Consider the following 15,702-nt stretch of genomic DNA (forward strand, 5'->3'; position numbering starts at 1 on the left):
AGAGTGTACTGTACTGAATACTTCTTTTTTTTTTTTGGCGTTAAAAAACGTTTGAAGCATACATTTCCATAGCCCTTACTTAGATAATCTTAATAAAAGAGAATCATGGATGTTCTTAAATTGTATTTTAAGATTACATTTTCAATTCAAATTTATCAAAAAAAAAATACTTTTTGTCACTATTATTTCAATTGTTCATTTATAATTACAATTTTAATTTTTTAAAACAACGAAGAGTTTCTCTTTTTCTTTGTTTGTTGCATCGTTAAGTGGAAATTGGGAGGCCCCACTTCTAAAAAACTGGGGGGGGGGATGGCAACTGCCCTCAAGAATATGTGAAAAAAGTATTATTAATGCATCTATTTCTTGTTGAATGAGTTTAAATATTTTTTTTTTTTGTTCCAAAATTCAAAAATTTCATGTTCTAAACAAAAAAAATCCCCTCCTGCGCCATAATTCCCCCCCCCCCCTGCTCACTCCTGCTGAAAGGTCCTTAATTAAGAGTTTTCAATTGGCTGTACCTTTATCAGCAGAATAATAATTAAAAAGCAAATTCATTAAACATTACTAAAGACAAAAAAAAAAGAAATGTTTTTGTTTCTTATAAATATTTAAGTACTCCAAAAGCATTTTTTAATACAGTAATCCTCAACCTTTTTTTTTTAATCAGAGGACCCCACTTCATACTAAAATTATTCTTGCGGGCATATGTTTTCCATAACATTTTTAATTTTCTAAATACCATGGGAAAAGGACCCATATAAGGTTTTTTTTAAAAAATATTTCTTCACATTAAAACAAACTAATACTAGTTAAAAGTATATGAATGAGAATTTATTTACAGTTTCAAACATATGAAGTAAATGGTAATCAGCTTCCCTCTATTTCTCCTATGTAAATCTGTTTATCACTGGAACAAGACATAACTGGAATAATAAAATTTTATTAGACTAATTTCTAAACAAAACTAACAACATAAATAATCATTATATATAGTAATTACATTATGTAGAGATTAACTCTTAATATTTAATTTCCACTTATAAATACGTTAATATAGTAGTTAAACAACTTATCTCAAAATAATGGTGTGCATGCGAAGGAAGTTTGAAGTTCAGTGTAAAAGAAATTACTAACTTAAATCAAATCAGATGACAATTAAATTTGGGGTTATTCAGATCAAGTCATATTTTTCAGGAGAGCACCGTGAATTTGATTTACAACACTTCTGTAAAAGAACTTACTATCGATAATTGAATAAAATTTTGTGATTAAAAAAGTGCAGTTTTTAGAGAATACACTGACATTTTAAGAGTTTAAAAGATTATTAACGTAATAGAACAAATTTTCTAAAACAAAAGCTTTAAAGGAGTTCAAATAAATTTATGTATTTCTAGATTCAAAAAGTCAAGTTACGATCAAAGTTATTACGATCAAAAATTTTCAAACGGAAAAAAATGATGTACGAAAGAAGTGTTGAATTGTTTCTATAAAATGAAGATCACACTTGAAAAGGACCCTTTGAGCTAGTGAGAGGTGTTAATAAGCTGCTTTTGGAAAAAAAACGAAGTTTTGATGTTGTTCATAAGCACTAAAAAAGAACAAGATTTTTGATATATTTAATGTGATGAAATTAAAAGACAATACAAACTAAAAAAAAGGGGGGAGGAAAGATCATTATAGTGGAGGAAAATGTAGTCGCTTGGGCACTGAAAAACAAAAACATCTTTCAGAACTTTTAAGATGTACTAGTAATAAAGCAGACTTATTAAATACACCGAAAAAACTAAAAGGTTTATAATCCAAAATGAAATGAGGAAATTAAACTTTTTACACTTACTTATTGGTTCTTTTGGATGAAAATTGACATCATTTACTGATCCGTTATGACCTGGAAGTTTATAAAGTATTCGCCTACTTGTTGTATCCCATACGTAAACAAACCTATCAGCAGATCCTGCTGTTACTTTACTTCCATCAGGTGACCAACTACATTTTAGAAGATTCTATGAAACAAAAATGAAGATTTATTTAACACTAGCTGAAATATTTGACATTTACCAGATTTCTTAAATTTATTTCACACCTTTATAGTTAATTTAAAATTTTTGATATAAAACATTATCATTATTATTAACAAAATGACTCTTTCTTTATTCATGATCGTGTTTCAAATTCAATATTTTCCCTTAATGCAGAGTGTTGTACATTAAATTTCACATGTGAAGAAATAACAACTCCAGTTTTTTGTCCCCAGAAAAAATACATTGCCTCGTTGATTCAGTAATAGATACATCATTTTGAAGGAAAAATACATATATTATTATTAAATTACATTCTAGTACACGGGTTCCCAACCTGTGGGTTGGGACCCCCAAGGAGGGTCACGAAGCATTTCTTAGGGGGTTGCGACGTTATCCCTATCATATCATTGCATTGTTGAAAAATTGAAATACATAGGGGGAAAATAGCATCATTTTAGAGTAGCATCAGTCCTTGAGCACAATGGCAAATCCAAGAGAAGGACTTAGGGACTACAGCACCCCCTCCCCATCTTCTCATGCTAGAGAAACTTATCCATTAACATCCTCTATGATTATTTTAAGCTTTGGTTTAAGGACTTCAATTGCTACAAATTTCCCCGAAAAGAGTCCCGAATTCCCTCAACATCATCTAAAATCATTTTTGGAATTTCAATTTCAAATCATTTCTGAAAGAGATTCTCTAAGCCCCAATCCTTATCCTGAAAGATGTCTTGTAGTTGCATTTTTAAGACCTAATTTTTGAAATATTCCGAGGAAGAGTCCTGAACCCCCTTAACTTTATCAAAAAAAGCCAAGAAATGGGCTTTTAGCATTTTAATTTCGAAAAGAAATCCAGGGGAGTGACTACGCTTTCCTTTCACATAGTTAAAGGTCACATAAAATTTTGTTTTTAGGGCTTAAATTTCAAAAAAAAAGAAAAAAAAAAAAGAGGATAATGGTCTCTGAACATGTCTACTTCTTATGAAAGATAACCTGCTATTCTGATTTTTGGACTTATTTTGTTTTTGGAACTTGAATTTCGAAAAATTTCCGGGGGAGAAGAGGCTCCAAGTCCAAACCTTTTCCCTAATGTTTACAAATATTGCTTATAATTGCATTTTTAGAATTCAAATTCAAAATTTTTCCACAGGATAGGTGGCCTGAACCCCTTTTCTTCCCTAAACTGTGACAAAGATAGCATGCAACTCAGCTTAATTAGGACATATCACTTTCATTTTCGAAAAATTAGTATCTCTGATTTATTAACTCTTTCCCATTGTTCAAATTCTTCTAAAACTTCATTTTCAATTTCAAGAAATTTCAAAGACTGTCTGCAAGCTTGAACTGTTCATAAAAGTCCCTGAACCTCTCCCCCTCCAAATATCACCAGAGATCGTGTAAACTGCAAGTTTAACACTACAATTTCGATCAATTTCTAGGAGAGGACCATCCCGAATGTTACACATACTCTAGATTCTTATTGTTAATTCTTTTTCTCTGCTTATATAATGAAATTCTCTTAATTTGATTACTCATATGCTAGTAATGACACCTCCCCCTCCCCACCTTCAAGCATAAATCTGGACTCTCTTGCTATATATAAGCTTGAAAAAAAAAATGCATTCATCCACTTCAACGAAAGTTGGTGAAAACCACATCCTGCATTTGCCACTGCTAGGAAGCATCAATTTTCAAAGTGCAGAAATATATGTTTAATATTATCGAGATTATCTTGTTTTTTTGTCTGCAACTGTTGTAGAAATAAAAAAAACTATTAAACTTAAATAAAGTCTCAAGCACCTTGAGCTATTACGTTAAATATGCGCAATGTCTGCGCCGAAGCAGAAACACACATACACACATAGCAGGTTGCGGAATGTTTAGTTATTGAAATGGGGGTTGTGAAGTGAAAAAGGTTGGGAATCACTGCTCAAATAGAAGTTGATGTTTTTCAACCTTTTCCACAATTTTCCTATTTTTCATCCTGATTCAGCTTTTAACAAAAGTGTGGCAGAATATAGCGTTTAGCATCAATTATCCTGAAAAACTATTTTTTCTGAATCATAACCAAATGCAAAGAAAAAAAAGTAATGTAATTATATACAGAATAATTAACTAACTTTACTTGTATCTAATAATTATTTTGGGTTTTTTACTCTTGAATGTAATGAATTGTATGTACTCAAACATAACTATTTTAATTTTTAGTTTGGTTTCATTCTATTAGAGTTTATGCAGCATAAAGTTTTTTTATTAACATTCACAGTAGTTTCAGTTACAGTAACAAAGTTTATTTCCAATTAGGGCTCGACCGATGGCATTTTTTGGCCGATGGGCCGATGCCGATTGTTCAAAGATGGCCTATGGCCGATGGCCGATTGTTTTCCTCCAAATGGCCGATTGCCGATGGCAAAAAAAAAAGGAAAAAAAATCAAACAGAAATAAATTGATGAGATTATCAGGGATTTAAAGGATCATTGAGTCATTTCACTTTACTTCCTTTCTATGAATTAGGAATCGTAATCACAAAAAAAAAAAATCATATTTCAACCTAAATTTCTATTTTACGATCACCCAATTTAAACTTTTTCGGCACATCTGTACATGCATATGTACCTAAGAACATATAGATGACCGAAATATCCATTTTGAACGCCTCCTCAGTTAATTATCGCAAATTCTCTTGTGATGTTTTCATGCGCGTAAACTTGCGTCACTCAAAAACGTTATGAAATAGTAGGTTGAAAACTCATACGTGCATAGTATGATCTAAAAGTTCGAGGACAAGTTGTATGAAACCTTACCCTGAATAGTTCACATTACCGAAGCACATCTATCTACAAAATAGTCACCTTGGACGACTATGCACTTCTGCCAACGTTCGTATAGCTTTTAGAAGCACTCCTGGAAGACATTTTTCGCAACCTCCTGTAAGGCCTCTTGCGCTGCTGCTTTAAATTCATCCTGGAGAAGAAGGCGACTTTCATGTTGAGGATGCACGGTTCGATTGGTCAATACTCTGATATGACAAACAAATAACATAACGTTTCATCGGACTTAGCTCCGTATGACTTTTACCTGTTCCTAGCAAAAAGAAAAAAACATTTGCACGGACGCCGCTTTCTTCCGTCAGGGGAAAATAAAGCTGCATCATAAAAGGTAGCGAAAAATGGCTTCTAGGAGTGATTCCAAAGTTATATGGACACTGGCAGAAGTACATAGTCCTTCAAGGTGACCTTTTGAAGGTGGATGTGCTTCGGTAATGAGAACTATTCTGGGTAAGGTTTTATACAGCTTATCCCCGAACTTTTGGATCGTACTACGTACAATCTGTATAGGGTGTAGTTATGCTTCTCCTTTTTTTGACTGCTGTATGATGAACAAGAAAGAACAACAGCCAAAAAAAGAAAAAGAAAAAAAGAAAGAAAAAAAAGGAAGAAAAACAAAGAGACTGTTTAGTAACCAATTGACTTGTTTTTGTTTTTAAAATTGAACATATAACTAAAATTTCAGTAATATTGTAATAATGTATGGATTAAGGTGCACTAAACACAGTTAAAAAACATTAAATTATGTTGTTTAATCATTAAAAAAAAAGAATAAAACTATGAAACCGTCAACAAATTATGCAATTAAAGTGGAAAGATTGCACGTAGACATTTTTTAATCATCAAATTAAACAAAAAAAGGTAACAAATAAATTACAATATTAAATCATAAAAGGAATATTTTTGTACTTATTTAAAACTTATGAATAGAAAAGTTTGCATTTTTCATAAAAGCTATAAAGCTATTACAGTGACATAAATTTTGCGGAAAAAAGAAATAACCATGAAAAGAGCGAGGTTCTTAAAACGCAGCTACAATAAACAGACTCAATATTTACACCAAGTTAATAACTGAATACATATACTACTTTATCTGATGTTTGCACACATAATATTGAACAATTTGACTGTTTAATCTTTTATTGTTTAGCTTTACAAACAAGTTCAAATTAAATTTTTCAATTTAACAATAATTTTCTGGAATTTAAAAGAATTACATAATAGAAAATCCTTGAAACTTTTCTATAAAAAACGAAAATATCTTATTCATTGATTTTATATGAATACATAGAAATAGTTACTTACAACAGAAAAAAAATTGATTGCTATTAATGATGCAAAAAAGATCGTGCATAACGAAATATAGGTGAAACAAGTATGAGAAATACGCAAAATGACATTACTTGATCAAAATAAATAATCGCTAAATATTTACGAAATGCTTGAAACGACGAGGGAGGGTTAGCGGGTAGAGGGTTACCCTCTGATTTTGGAGTAACTGACACTTCGACCCCAACTTCGGCCTCATTTTTTTAGTACAGAACCGCTACCACCAACGCCTCGGAAGAGTTTCTGAATCTACTTCAGCACTTCCGAAGAAAAAATTCATAAGTCCCTTTGATTTCCGAACTATTTCACCATTCAAAACGTCTTGAATCAATTTCTTACATTAATGCTCTACATTCTTTCTAAACAATAGATAAAGTTTGAAAAAGAAAACTTTTAATTTTATGAATGGTGTTAGTTTTAAGCAACTCAGAAGCACAACTAGAGTTTAATTTCAGAAATTGAGGGAGTGGGAAGAGAGCAGGCAAGTGTTTTCGGAAATTCAAATAATAGTCATAAAAAATAGAGTTCAAAATAATCATAAACATGGAGCAGAAAAACCTTTTAAAACTTGCACCTGAGTTTGTTTTGACGTGCAGTGGCGGATTTAAAATGTAGCAAATGCTGCAATTGCGCGAGAGGCCCCATAACCATAGGGGCAACGTAGGAGTTGCAAAAATGCTTATAATAAATGTTTTACACTTCCGTGATAGAGAAATAGGGCACCAAATTGTATTTCTACTGGCCTCAATTTTGTAACTCCGCCGAAGCGATACAGAAAAGACTTCAGTACTGTGATTCATATTTCAAATATTGAAAAATTAAAAATTACCGTCGGTTCAACGGGAATCTAACAAAATGACCCAAAAACCGGTTCCGCCATCTCATATTTGTTTCTGTGGTCGGCAATATTTCACCAAATGATCGTCAGTCAGACGCTATATTAGTTTTGCATTGAAGTAAATAATTAATAGCCACAAAGAATGAGTAGGCTTTTCAGAACACCTGATCGAAAACAAAAAGGGAAGTGCACAACTAGAACGTACGCACACCCCTCATGTGAAAATTTAACCTTCAACAGCTTACCATTTTTGAGTTATGACTTATGAGAGATATATACGTACATCCAGCTGCAAGAAACAACACAATAATTAACTTGTTTGGTATTTGAATTAAAAACTCTTTCAGGAGTGAGTAAAATAGAAATTCATACTGAAATTTGAGTAAATTTTATATGAGAGCAATATTTCCTTTTACTTTGTATTAAAAAGTAAAACAGAAAGGTCCTTTTTTTTTCAAAAACATCGGCCAATTCCATCGGCTTTTCAATGTATTTTAAGGTCGATGGGCCGATGTTTCCAGCAATTTAGCATCGGCCGCCGATGCCTAAATTGTTGAATCATCGGCGCCGATGCATCAGTCGAGTCCTATTTCCAATTAGACTTTTCTCTTGGCCAATTTTCTTTATTTTCCTTTTATCCATGATTGCTTTGACTTTTCTTTTTACCAAATAAACTACCCAATATATCATGTTCCGATTACATGCAATACAGTCAGATCCCGACTTACGAGAGGGATGCGTTCCAAGACTCCTCGCGTAAGTCAAAATTTTGCGTTGTGGAAAAGTGTTGTGTATATGATTTTTTTTAGTAACATACCCTATAATTTTAGACATTTAAACACCTTTTAAACTGTTTTTTACCATTTTTTAACTGTATATTACTGTTTCTTACACAGAGAGCTGAATTTTTATGGTATTTTTTTTTTTAAGTTGCATTATTCAACATAAAATACCGTTACGACGCACAAAATCACTGTTCAATGGGAGAGAGAGACATAAAAATAAAACAGTACGGTACGTACAGCTTGTAGTAATAATAAAACACTGCACTGTAAGAGTACAATACAGTAGATACAATAAGTTACATTTCTAACTTAAAAATTGAAGATGATGATTTATCCTGCGCAATTTGATCGTCATTCTAATATATTTTTAAATACGGTAGCTTCGCATTTACTTCTATAACATTTACATCTATGGTAACACCCCTCTGGGACCCCCTGGACTTTACGGATTGTCTTCTCTTGACTTTTAATTATGCGTATGAAAAATTCACATCCCCCCCCCATACCTAATTGTCGTGATACCTTCGACCCACTTTCTTCAAGCGTATCAAGAATCTTTACCTTTTCTTAAATTGTCTCAAATTTTCGCTTTTTGTTTCCATCTTCAAACCTTAGATGAAACAGCGTACCTAGGTGCCACAATATTTCATCACTTTCATACTTAGAATAAATAAATGGAAAATGAGGAGTGGTGATACATACACACTAACAATATGCTATGTTTACAGTGCGGGACATGTGGGAACTTGGTCAGTCAGTGATGCTGAAAGGATGGAAGTTCATTCACAAATTAATGTTTAGTAGTCAATAACAAAGCCAAAACTTAGAATCACTATTCCTTTCCAAATATTTATGTGTTGAGAGCGAGACATTCGCTTTAGTTCTAAAATCCGTTGCTCCTGAAAAATTCGCCTTATAGCCATTTCGCATAAGTTGGATCGCGTTGTAGCGGGAGTCCACTGTAAAGCAGTAACAGAATCGATAACTAAAATGCAATTCATTATATTTATTTACTTTTGTTATTGTAAAAGAAGACTTTAACCTCTTTCTCTTACAATTTATTTACACATCTACCTATTCCAGATACAATCAACTCTCGATAACTCGAACCCTTATAACTTGAATATTTTTTTATCCCACAGTTTTTATTGGGTCTCAAACTCTTGAGATGGTTATGGAAATTTCCTATAACTCGAAGGTTTTTGGGCGGTACCTTGAAATTTAGAGTTATTGAGAGTTGACCGGCTAATTAAAATTTTGATGTGTTTCAAACATCAATCTTAAGTTTCCAGAAGACTTCACACGTTTTTGAACTGAGTTTCCGATTTTGAGCAGATGTGTTTACACACTTATTTGGAACCTTTAACAAAAAGCATGTGTGAGAATATACAAAATTATTTTTCAATAAAATAGCTAAAGTTCTTTTAGAGCTTAAATACAAATTTCGTTTAGGATGTGCTAGCATATAGAAATGTAGATTCTGGGATAAAATGAAAAGTGCTTTGCTACCAAATGTTTTCATGCAATTATTGCAAATTTTCCAACCCTGACTTAGTAATGTCACCAACTAAACCAAATATTATTTCTTTTCTACACATTATACTAACAGTTTCTCCCAAAACCATGGAATTAAAAATTATGAACGGTTGAATGGCACTTACTTTTTCAAAGTTATGCTGATGTCCTTGAATAATTTTTACACACCTTTCTTGAGGAGCAAAAGGTCTTATGTCCCATATTCTTACTGAAAAATCAAACACATTATTTGGTGTTAAAAAGTTTCACCACAAAAATATATTTAAACAATGAGTTTATAAAATTAATATTTCAATAAATGCTAACATGTATTGTCCATAGAGTTGGATAAAATATATGATCCATCAGGGCTTAAGGATAATCCTGTAATAGTATCAGAGTGGCCAACCATCTTGTATAAAACTCCAGTTTTTCGCATATCCCATACCTAAAATAAAAACACTACAATTAACTTACGATTGAAAAATTAATAGAGAAAAATAATATATAACTTATAATTATGACACTTAGTTACCACAGTATTTGTCAAGGGTGGTTGTGAGTTAATAAAAAATGAGTATCAAAAGTAAAAAAAATACATGAAATACATTTAACAAGAAAACGCTTTAGATGAAAAATCGGTTAGCGTGAAATGGTATAGCCATCCAGACTGTATACTGTGCACTTTCAATTTAAATCTTTTAACACGAAATTCTTTTAACATGAAAAATATAGTCGATCCCTTCAGTTTGGTGTTCAACGTTTTCCACTGCAAAAAATTCCAACACAAAATAGTAAATATGCATGGGTTGAAACTTTCAGTCAAAAGATGAAACGACTTTCTGTGTTGATATTTTGAAACAAAACAAATAAAAATAAAGTGTTTTAGATATTTATCTTTAAAAATATCTTCATTGCTTACAAAGGGACAGCATGAACTTGTTTTTGCAGAAGAAAAAAATTGAAACATGGTTCTTATAAATATTGATGGCACTGAATCAAATGGTGGTGGTCAAATTTTTTTCAACTTTCCAGTTTCTGAGATATACGTGATTGAAATATAGCATATAATGGTATATCTCAAAGGCATAAGTCTCTGTGTATCGAACAAAATCCAGAAAATTTTCATGCACCTTTTAAACATTAGAACCCAATTGGGACTACTTCATACATAGACACTGAATTTAATATAGGAATTGAAAACTAATGTGACATTTCTGTACCTCAGAGCCAGACTGACGTAAGTCACATAATTGCTACTTTACAAGAGAGAGGGAAAACTTTTGCAAAGGATGGGATGCACACTCTTTTAAACCTGCTAAAAAATTGAAAAGGATTTTTTTTTTATAGAAGAATTGCGTTCACATGGCCTGATGCAGAATAAGCTTTTACATACAATGCACTAATAAATGGAAAATCGTAATTTTTGAACTTGCGTCGGTCTGGCTCTGAGTTACAGATTTAAGGGTGACTACAGAGACTACCGAAAGCTTCATAAGAATTGCATAGCTAACTACCAAGCCTTACACCATTGAAATATACCATTTTATGTTATATTTCAATCTTGCAATGTCTTAAAAACGGGAAAACTCTCACTGTTTTTCACACTAGAGGGCGCCTGTGATGCAGGGAGTGTTATTGCTGCTAATTTGATAAGTGTTTTCTTACTATAATTTTTCATTATTACTGTCTAGTTTTAGGTTTTTTTACTTCTACTTTTATCAATGTAATTTAGTTTTATATGTGTTTTGGGGGCTCATTTTTGCTGTTATTGTATTCTTGAAGTGTTTTTGCATTTTTTGGAGCTATTGCCTAACATGTGGTGATCTCCTGGTTTTTGATCTTGTGTGCTTTATTGGGTGTAGCAACTGTTTATTTACTGCTGTTTTTAGTATTTATTCTGTGTTTTTTTGCATTTTTATCTTTCTGTTTTGCCTTTTGAGAACATATTCACTGAGTAGAAATGGGTGTTATATGCATTATGAAAGAGGTAAAGAGTGGGAAGGGGGACAGGTGGATCTCTTGTGATTTATGTCATATGTTCTGCCTGTATAAGGGGGAAAATGAGTCTGTTTTTGAGGAGGATTATATTTGCACTAAATGTGCTGAACTCTCAGACTTAAGACTTAAGATGCTAGTTTTGGAAGCCCAGTTAGCATTAGGGTGTAAGCCAGTTGTAGAGGGTATAAATGTTCCAGAGATTCAGGGGGCAGTTTCAAGTGAGGAGTTAGATTGGGGTAACTAAGGGTGTAATTTTGGGGGACTCTATGGTAAGGGAGGTGGGTAACGCAGTTGGGAGAGTAAAGCGTAAGGTGGCTAGTTGTTGTTTACCAGGGGCTCGGGTAAAAGACGTTAATATGGTTTGCTGAAAAGAAGGGAGTATTGAATAAGGAGGACATGGTTACTTTGTGGGTGGGAACAAATGATGTAGGCCACAGTAAAAATGAGGAGTTTTCTAGGGAATGGGAATCCCTGTTGGATAAAGCAACCAGCTTTTCGGACGAATGTCCAAGTGGTTGGTTTGCTTCCCAGGTATGGAGTGCATAGGAGCTGGCTAAATCAACGTGCGAGGTGTATGAACTTGCTACTGAAGTCAATTTGCGCAGTATCAGGTTCATTGATGTATGGAGTCATTGTAAACGGGATTGGATTGCTAGGGATGGCCTGCATCTGAGCTCTACAGGGGTCAAAATGGTTAGTGGATTAATTTTAAGGGCTTCGGAGTCAAAAAACTAAGTTGGAATGGGGGGCATGGTTCAAGCATCAGGTATCGAGAGAATGAAATTTTTTTGGGTATTGCTAGAAATGGAAATAAAGTGATGAACAAGAGTAGTAATGTTAACAATTGTAATTTAGGAAATTTCAGGGTGTTAAATAAAAGCAACTTAGGCATGCTTAAAGTTTTCTATACCAATGCTCGCAGTATTAGGAACAAGTTGGATGAATTGAAAAGCATAGTTATGGATGAGAAGTTGGATGTTATTGGAATTACAGAGACATGGGCTACCGAATCTGATGCAGAGTTATTACATATTGCTGGGTATAATTTGTTCAGACAGGATAGAGTAGGTAAAAGAGGTGGTGGGGTTTTATTTTATGTTAGAGACAATTTTATTTGCAATGAATTGGTCATAAATGATAAGCCTACTGATATTGATATGGTTTGGCTGGAGTTGATGAGCAGTAAGGGCAAAAAGCTACGGTTTGGAAACATTTATAGGCCACCTAATTCAAACCAGGGACAAGATGAACAGATGTACCGTATTATTAGTGACATGTCCAGTAAGGGATCCGTTATCATAATGGGGGATTTCAATTTTCCGGGTATTGATTGGAATAATTTTTATTCTGGTAATGGCAAAGAAGAGGAATTTTTAAAAGTAATTGGTGACTGTTTCTTAGATCAAGTTATAACTCAGGGATCTCGAGAGGAGGCAATTTTGGATCTAGTTTTTTGTGACATAGGCAGGGCTGCGGACTCGGAAAGAAAATGGCCGACTCCGACCCCGACTCCTGGATTTTGAAACGCCCGACTCCGACTCCAACTCCGACTCCGGATTTTTTTAAAATTTTTTTTAATTGTATTTTTTAAACTCCCTCTCTCCATTCAAGGGAAGGGGGAAAACCTCTTAACAGAGATTGAAATATTAATTCCTTTTTATGAATATTTAGCATTTTGTTTTTTATTGTAAACCCAAGACGTCATACAACGTTAGAAATTCAATTTAAAAATCAAACTTTCCAATAGTTACGAGTTAAAAAGTGAGATGACTTAAAAATCCCTTTTAAAAATTTTGAAAATGATTATCTGTAATTTGCCCCCCTTTAATGTTTAACAAATATATATTGATCAAATCGTGTGCTTTCAATTTTTGAAAGCTGTAACTTGAGAGAAAAAAAACTTTTTTTCTAAATCCAAGTTCTTGAGAGGGAGTGGTTTGCCCCTGGTGACATCCATCTAGTAGATGACACCCAAAGTTAATTTCAGAGTTTATAAAAAATATAAATACTTTAATTCTGAAAATTTTCACGAATATATTTTAAATTATATTTCATCAATAAAATTTCAACGAAAATAGGGCACATATGCGTCAGGAGCTAATTTTACACAAAACGCGGCGGTATACAAATTTGTACGAATAGCTTTTACTATACCTATATTTCTTCTTCGCTAAATTTTTAATTTAAATTTTATTGGCTGCTTTAGAATTAACCTAAATATGAAGATTTTAAGATTAACTGCAATTCTTGAGTGTTGTAATCAAGAAATTTTTTACACTTATTTTGTTCCATACTTTTTAGTGAGAACCAAGCTTACAGAAATAGTCTTAATAAAGAAATAAACATTAGATTATTTCATCGAATCTTTTGGATTCGTGCTTTCGAGCCAGAACTTCTTTGAATTTGCCGATCACACTTAAACGTTTCAACCATAGCTACAGGCGTCGACTTACTAATTTGTTACGTTTCTTTTACTATTTTAAACTGAGATAGAACAAAACACTATATTTCTATTTTTATTTGAAAGTGATTACTTGAAAATGTTATTCAACAAAATCGTTTGCTGACAGTTGCTATTAGATAAGTTAAAAAGCAAGCAAACTAGGGGACGGCTACAGAAAGTTCGGTAAGCACTCAAGCTAGCTGATTGCCATAATGGCAATTATTTTCTCATTAGTATCTTTTTATACATGTAATCGAACCAATTGGTAATCAATTTTTAAAAAATGCAAGGAGAGTCAGTGAAAAGGAAAGAAAAAAAGAAGCCCGGAGTCGGAGTCGGAGTCGGCATGTTTTCCAACGACTCCGACTCCGACTCCTTTATTCCAAAATCAGTCCGACTCCGACTCTTCGACTCCGACTCCACAGCCCTGGACATAGGTAGTTTTGTTCAGGGGTTGAGTGTAGGGGAGCATATTGGAGATAGTGATCATAACAGCATTAGGTTCCGGGTTAAATTTGAAGTGTGCAAAGATGATAATTTTAGGTTTGTGCCCAGTTTCAGAAACACTGATTTTGTTGCACTTAGGCAGAGCTTGAAAGAGGTTTTTTCGTCAGGGTTGGAAAATAGCGACGTAGATCAGCAATGGACGGAATTTAAGGATAAACTTGCTAAAACCGTTGGGGACTATGTTCCATTTAGGAGAAAAGGTGTTAGTACCAAAATTTGGCCCATGTGGTTCTCCAGGGAGACTAAAGAAGCTCTTAATTATAAGCAAGCCACTTTTCGTAAGTTTAAAGAAACTGGTCAGAGTGCGGAGAGACTCCAGTATAGTAAGGCAAGGCGAAATTTTAAGTATTTGGTACGGATTCAGAAAAGGGAATTGGAGCAAAGGCTGGCAGATGACATTGATGGGAATCCTAAGAGGTTTTTTGCTTACGCTAATTCTGGGAAAGCTCGAAACAGTCAAATTGGGCCTTTGGTTGATGAGTATGGAAATTTAATCCAAAACGATAGGGATATTGCAAATGTTCTAAATAACTTTTTTTCCAGTGTGTTTAACGATAACTGTATCTCAACAGTTGATACTAACAAGACACAAGCTATTATACAGCTTGAGGATTTTGTATTTTCCAGGGAGGAGGTTTTATTTCATTTGGAAAAGATTAAAGCAACTAAAGCTCCGGGACCAGATAATATTTATCAAAAATTTTAGTAGAATGTGCAGAGGAATTAGTGGATGTTATTTTGAATATTTTCAATGCTTCTTATAACTCGGGGACGGTGCCAGGGGACTGGAAGCTGGCTAACATAACGCCACTCTTCAAGAAGGGGTCTAAAGGTATTGCTGGGAATTATAGACCTGTAAGTTTGACTTCGGTGATTTGTAAGATTTTCGAAACTTTGATCAAAATTAAGATCATGATGTTCGTAGAGACTAATAGTCTGTTGACTAGTTTGCAGTATGGTTTCAGGAAAGGTAAATCCTGTACTACTAATTTATTGCATTTCTACGACAAGGTTACCTCAGCTTTAGATAACAAAAAATGTGTGGATGTTGTTTATATTGATTTTCAAAAAGCTTTTGACAAGGTACCGCATGTTGCTCTTCTCAGCAAGTTAGCTGACATTGGAATAGGAGGAAAAACTTTACTTTGGGTAAGAAATTGGCTTACTGGTAGGAAGCAAAGAGTAGTTGTGAGAGGAAATCATTCTAATTGGAGTGATGTTTTAAGTGGGGTTCCTCAGGGATCAGTTTTAGGGCCTCTTTTGTTTATTATATTTATGAATGACATCAATGAAAATATTTCTGGAAGCATGAATTGTTTTGCTGACGATGTAAAAGTTATGGGGATTGTCGAAAATGAAGAACAAGTAAAACAGCTGCAAGAGGATTTAGATCATATTACTAAGTGGGCAGATAAATGGGGTATGGCAGTTA

General features: G+C 33.5%; 1 protein-coding gene across 1 annotated transcript in view; it reads right to left on the bottom strand.

Annotated features, from left to right (window-relative positions):
- Nucleotides 1-812: 812 nt before the first annotated feature.
- The window catches only part of LOC129222083 (U5 small nuclear ribonucleoprotein 40 kDa protein-like), a 42,068-nt gene continuing 27,178 nt past the window's right edge, over nt 813-15,702 (bottom strand). Inside the window, exons 6-9 of the mRNA XM_054856513.1 lie at nt 9,647-9,767; nt 9,466-9,548; nt 1,841-2,006; nt 813-926 (exon numbers count right to left, since the gene is read on the bottom strand). Coding sequence (XP_054712488.1) covers nt 871-926; nt 1,841-2,006; nt 9,466-9,548; nt 9,647-9,767 — 426 coding nt within the window. The 3' untranslated portion in view covers nt 813-870. The remainder of the gene's footprint in view (nt 927-1,840; nt 2,007-9,465; nt 9,549-9,646; nt 9,768-15,702) is intronic.

The sequence above is a fragment of the Uloborus diversus genome, chromosome 5, assembly GCF_026930045.1.
Source record: "Uloborus diversus isolate 005 chromosome 5, Udiv.v.3.1, whole genome shotgun sequence".
NCBI lineage: Eukaryota > Metazoa > Arthropoda > Arachnida > Araneae > Uloboridae > Uloborus > Uloborus diversus.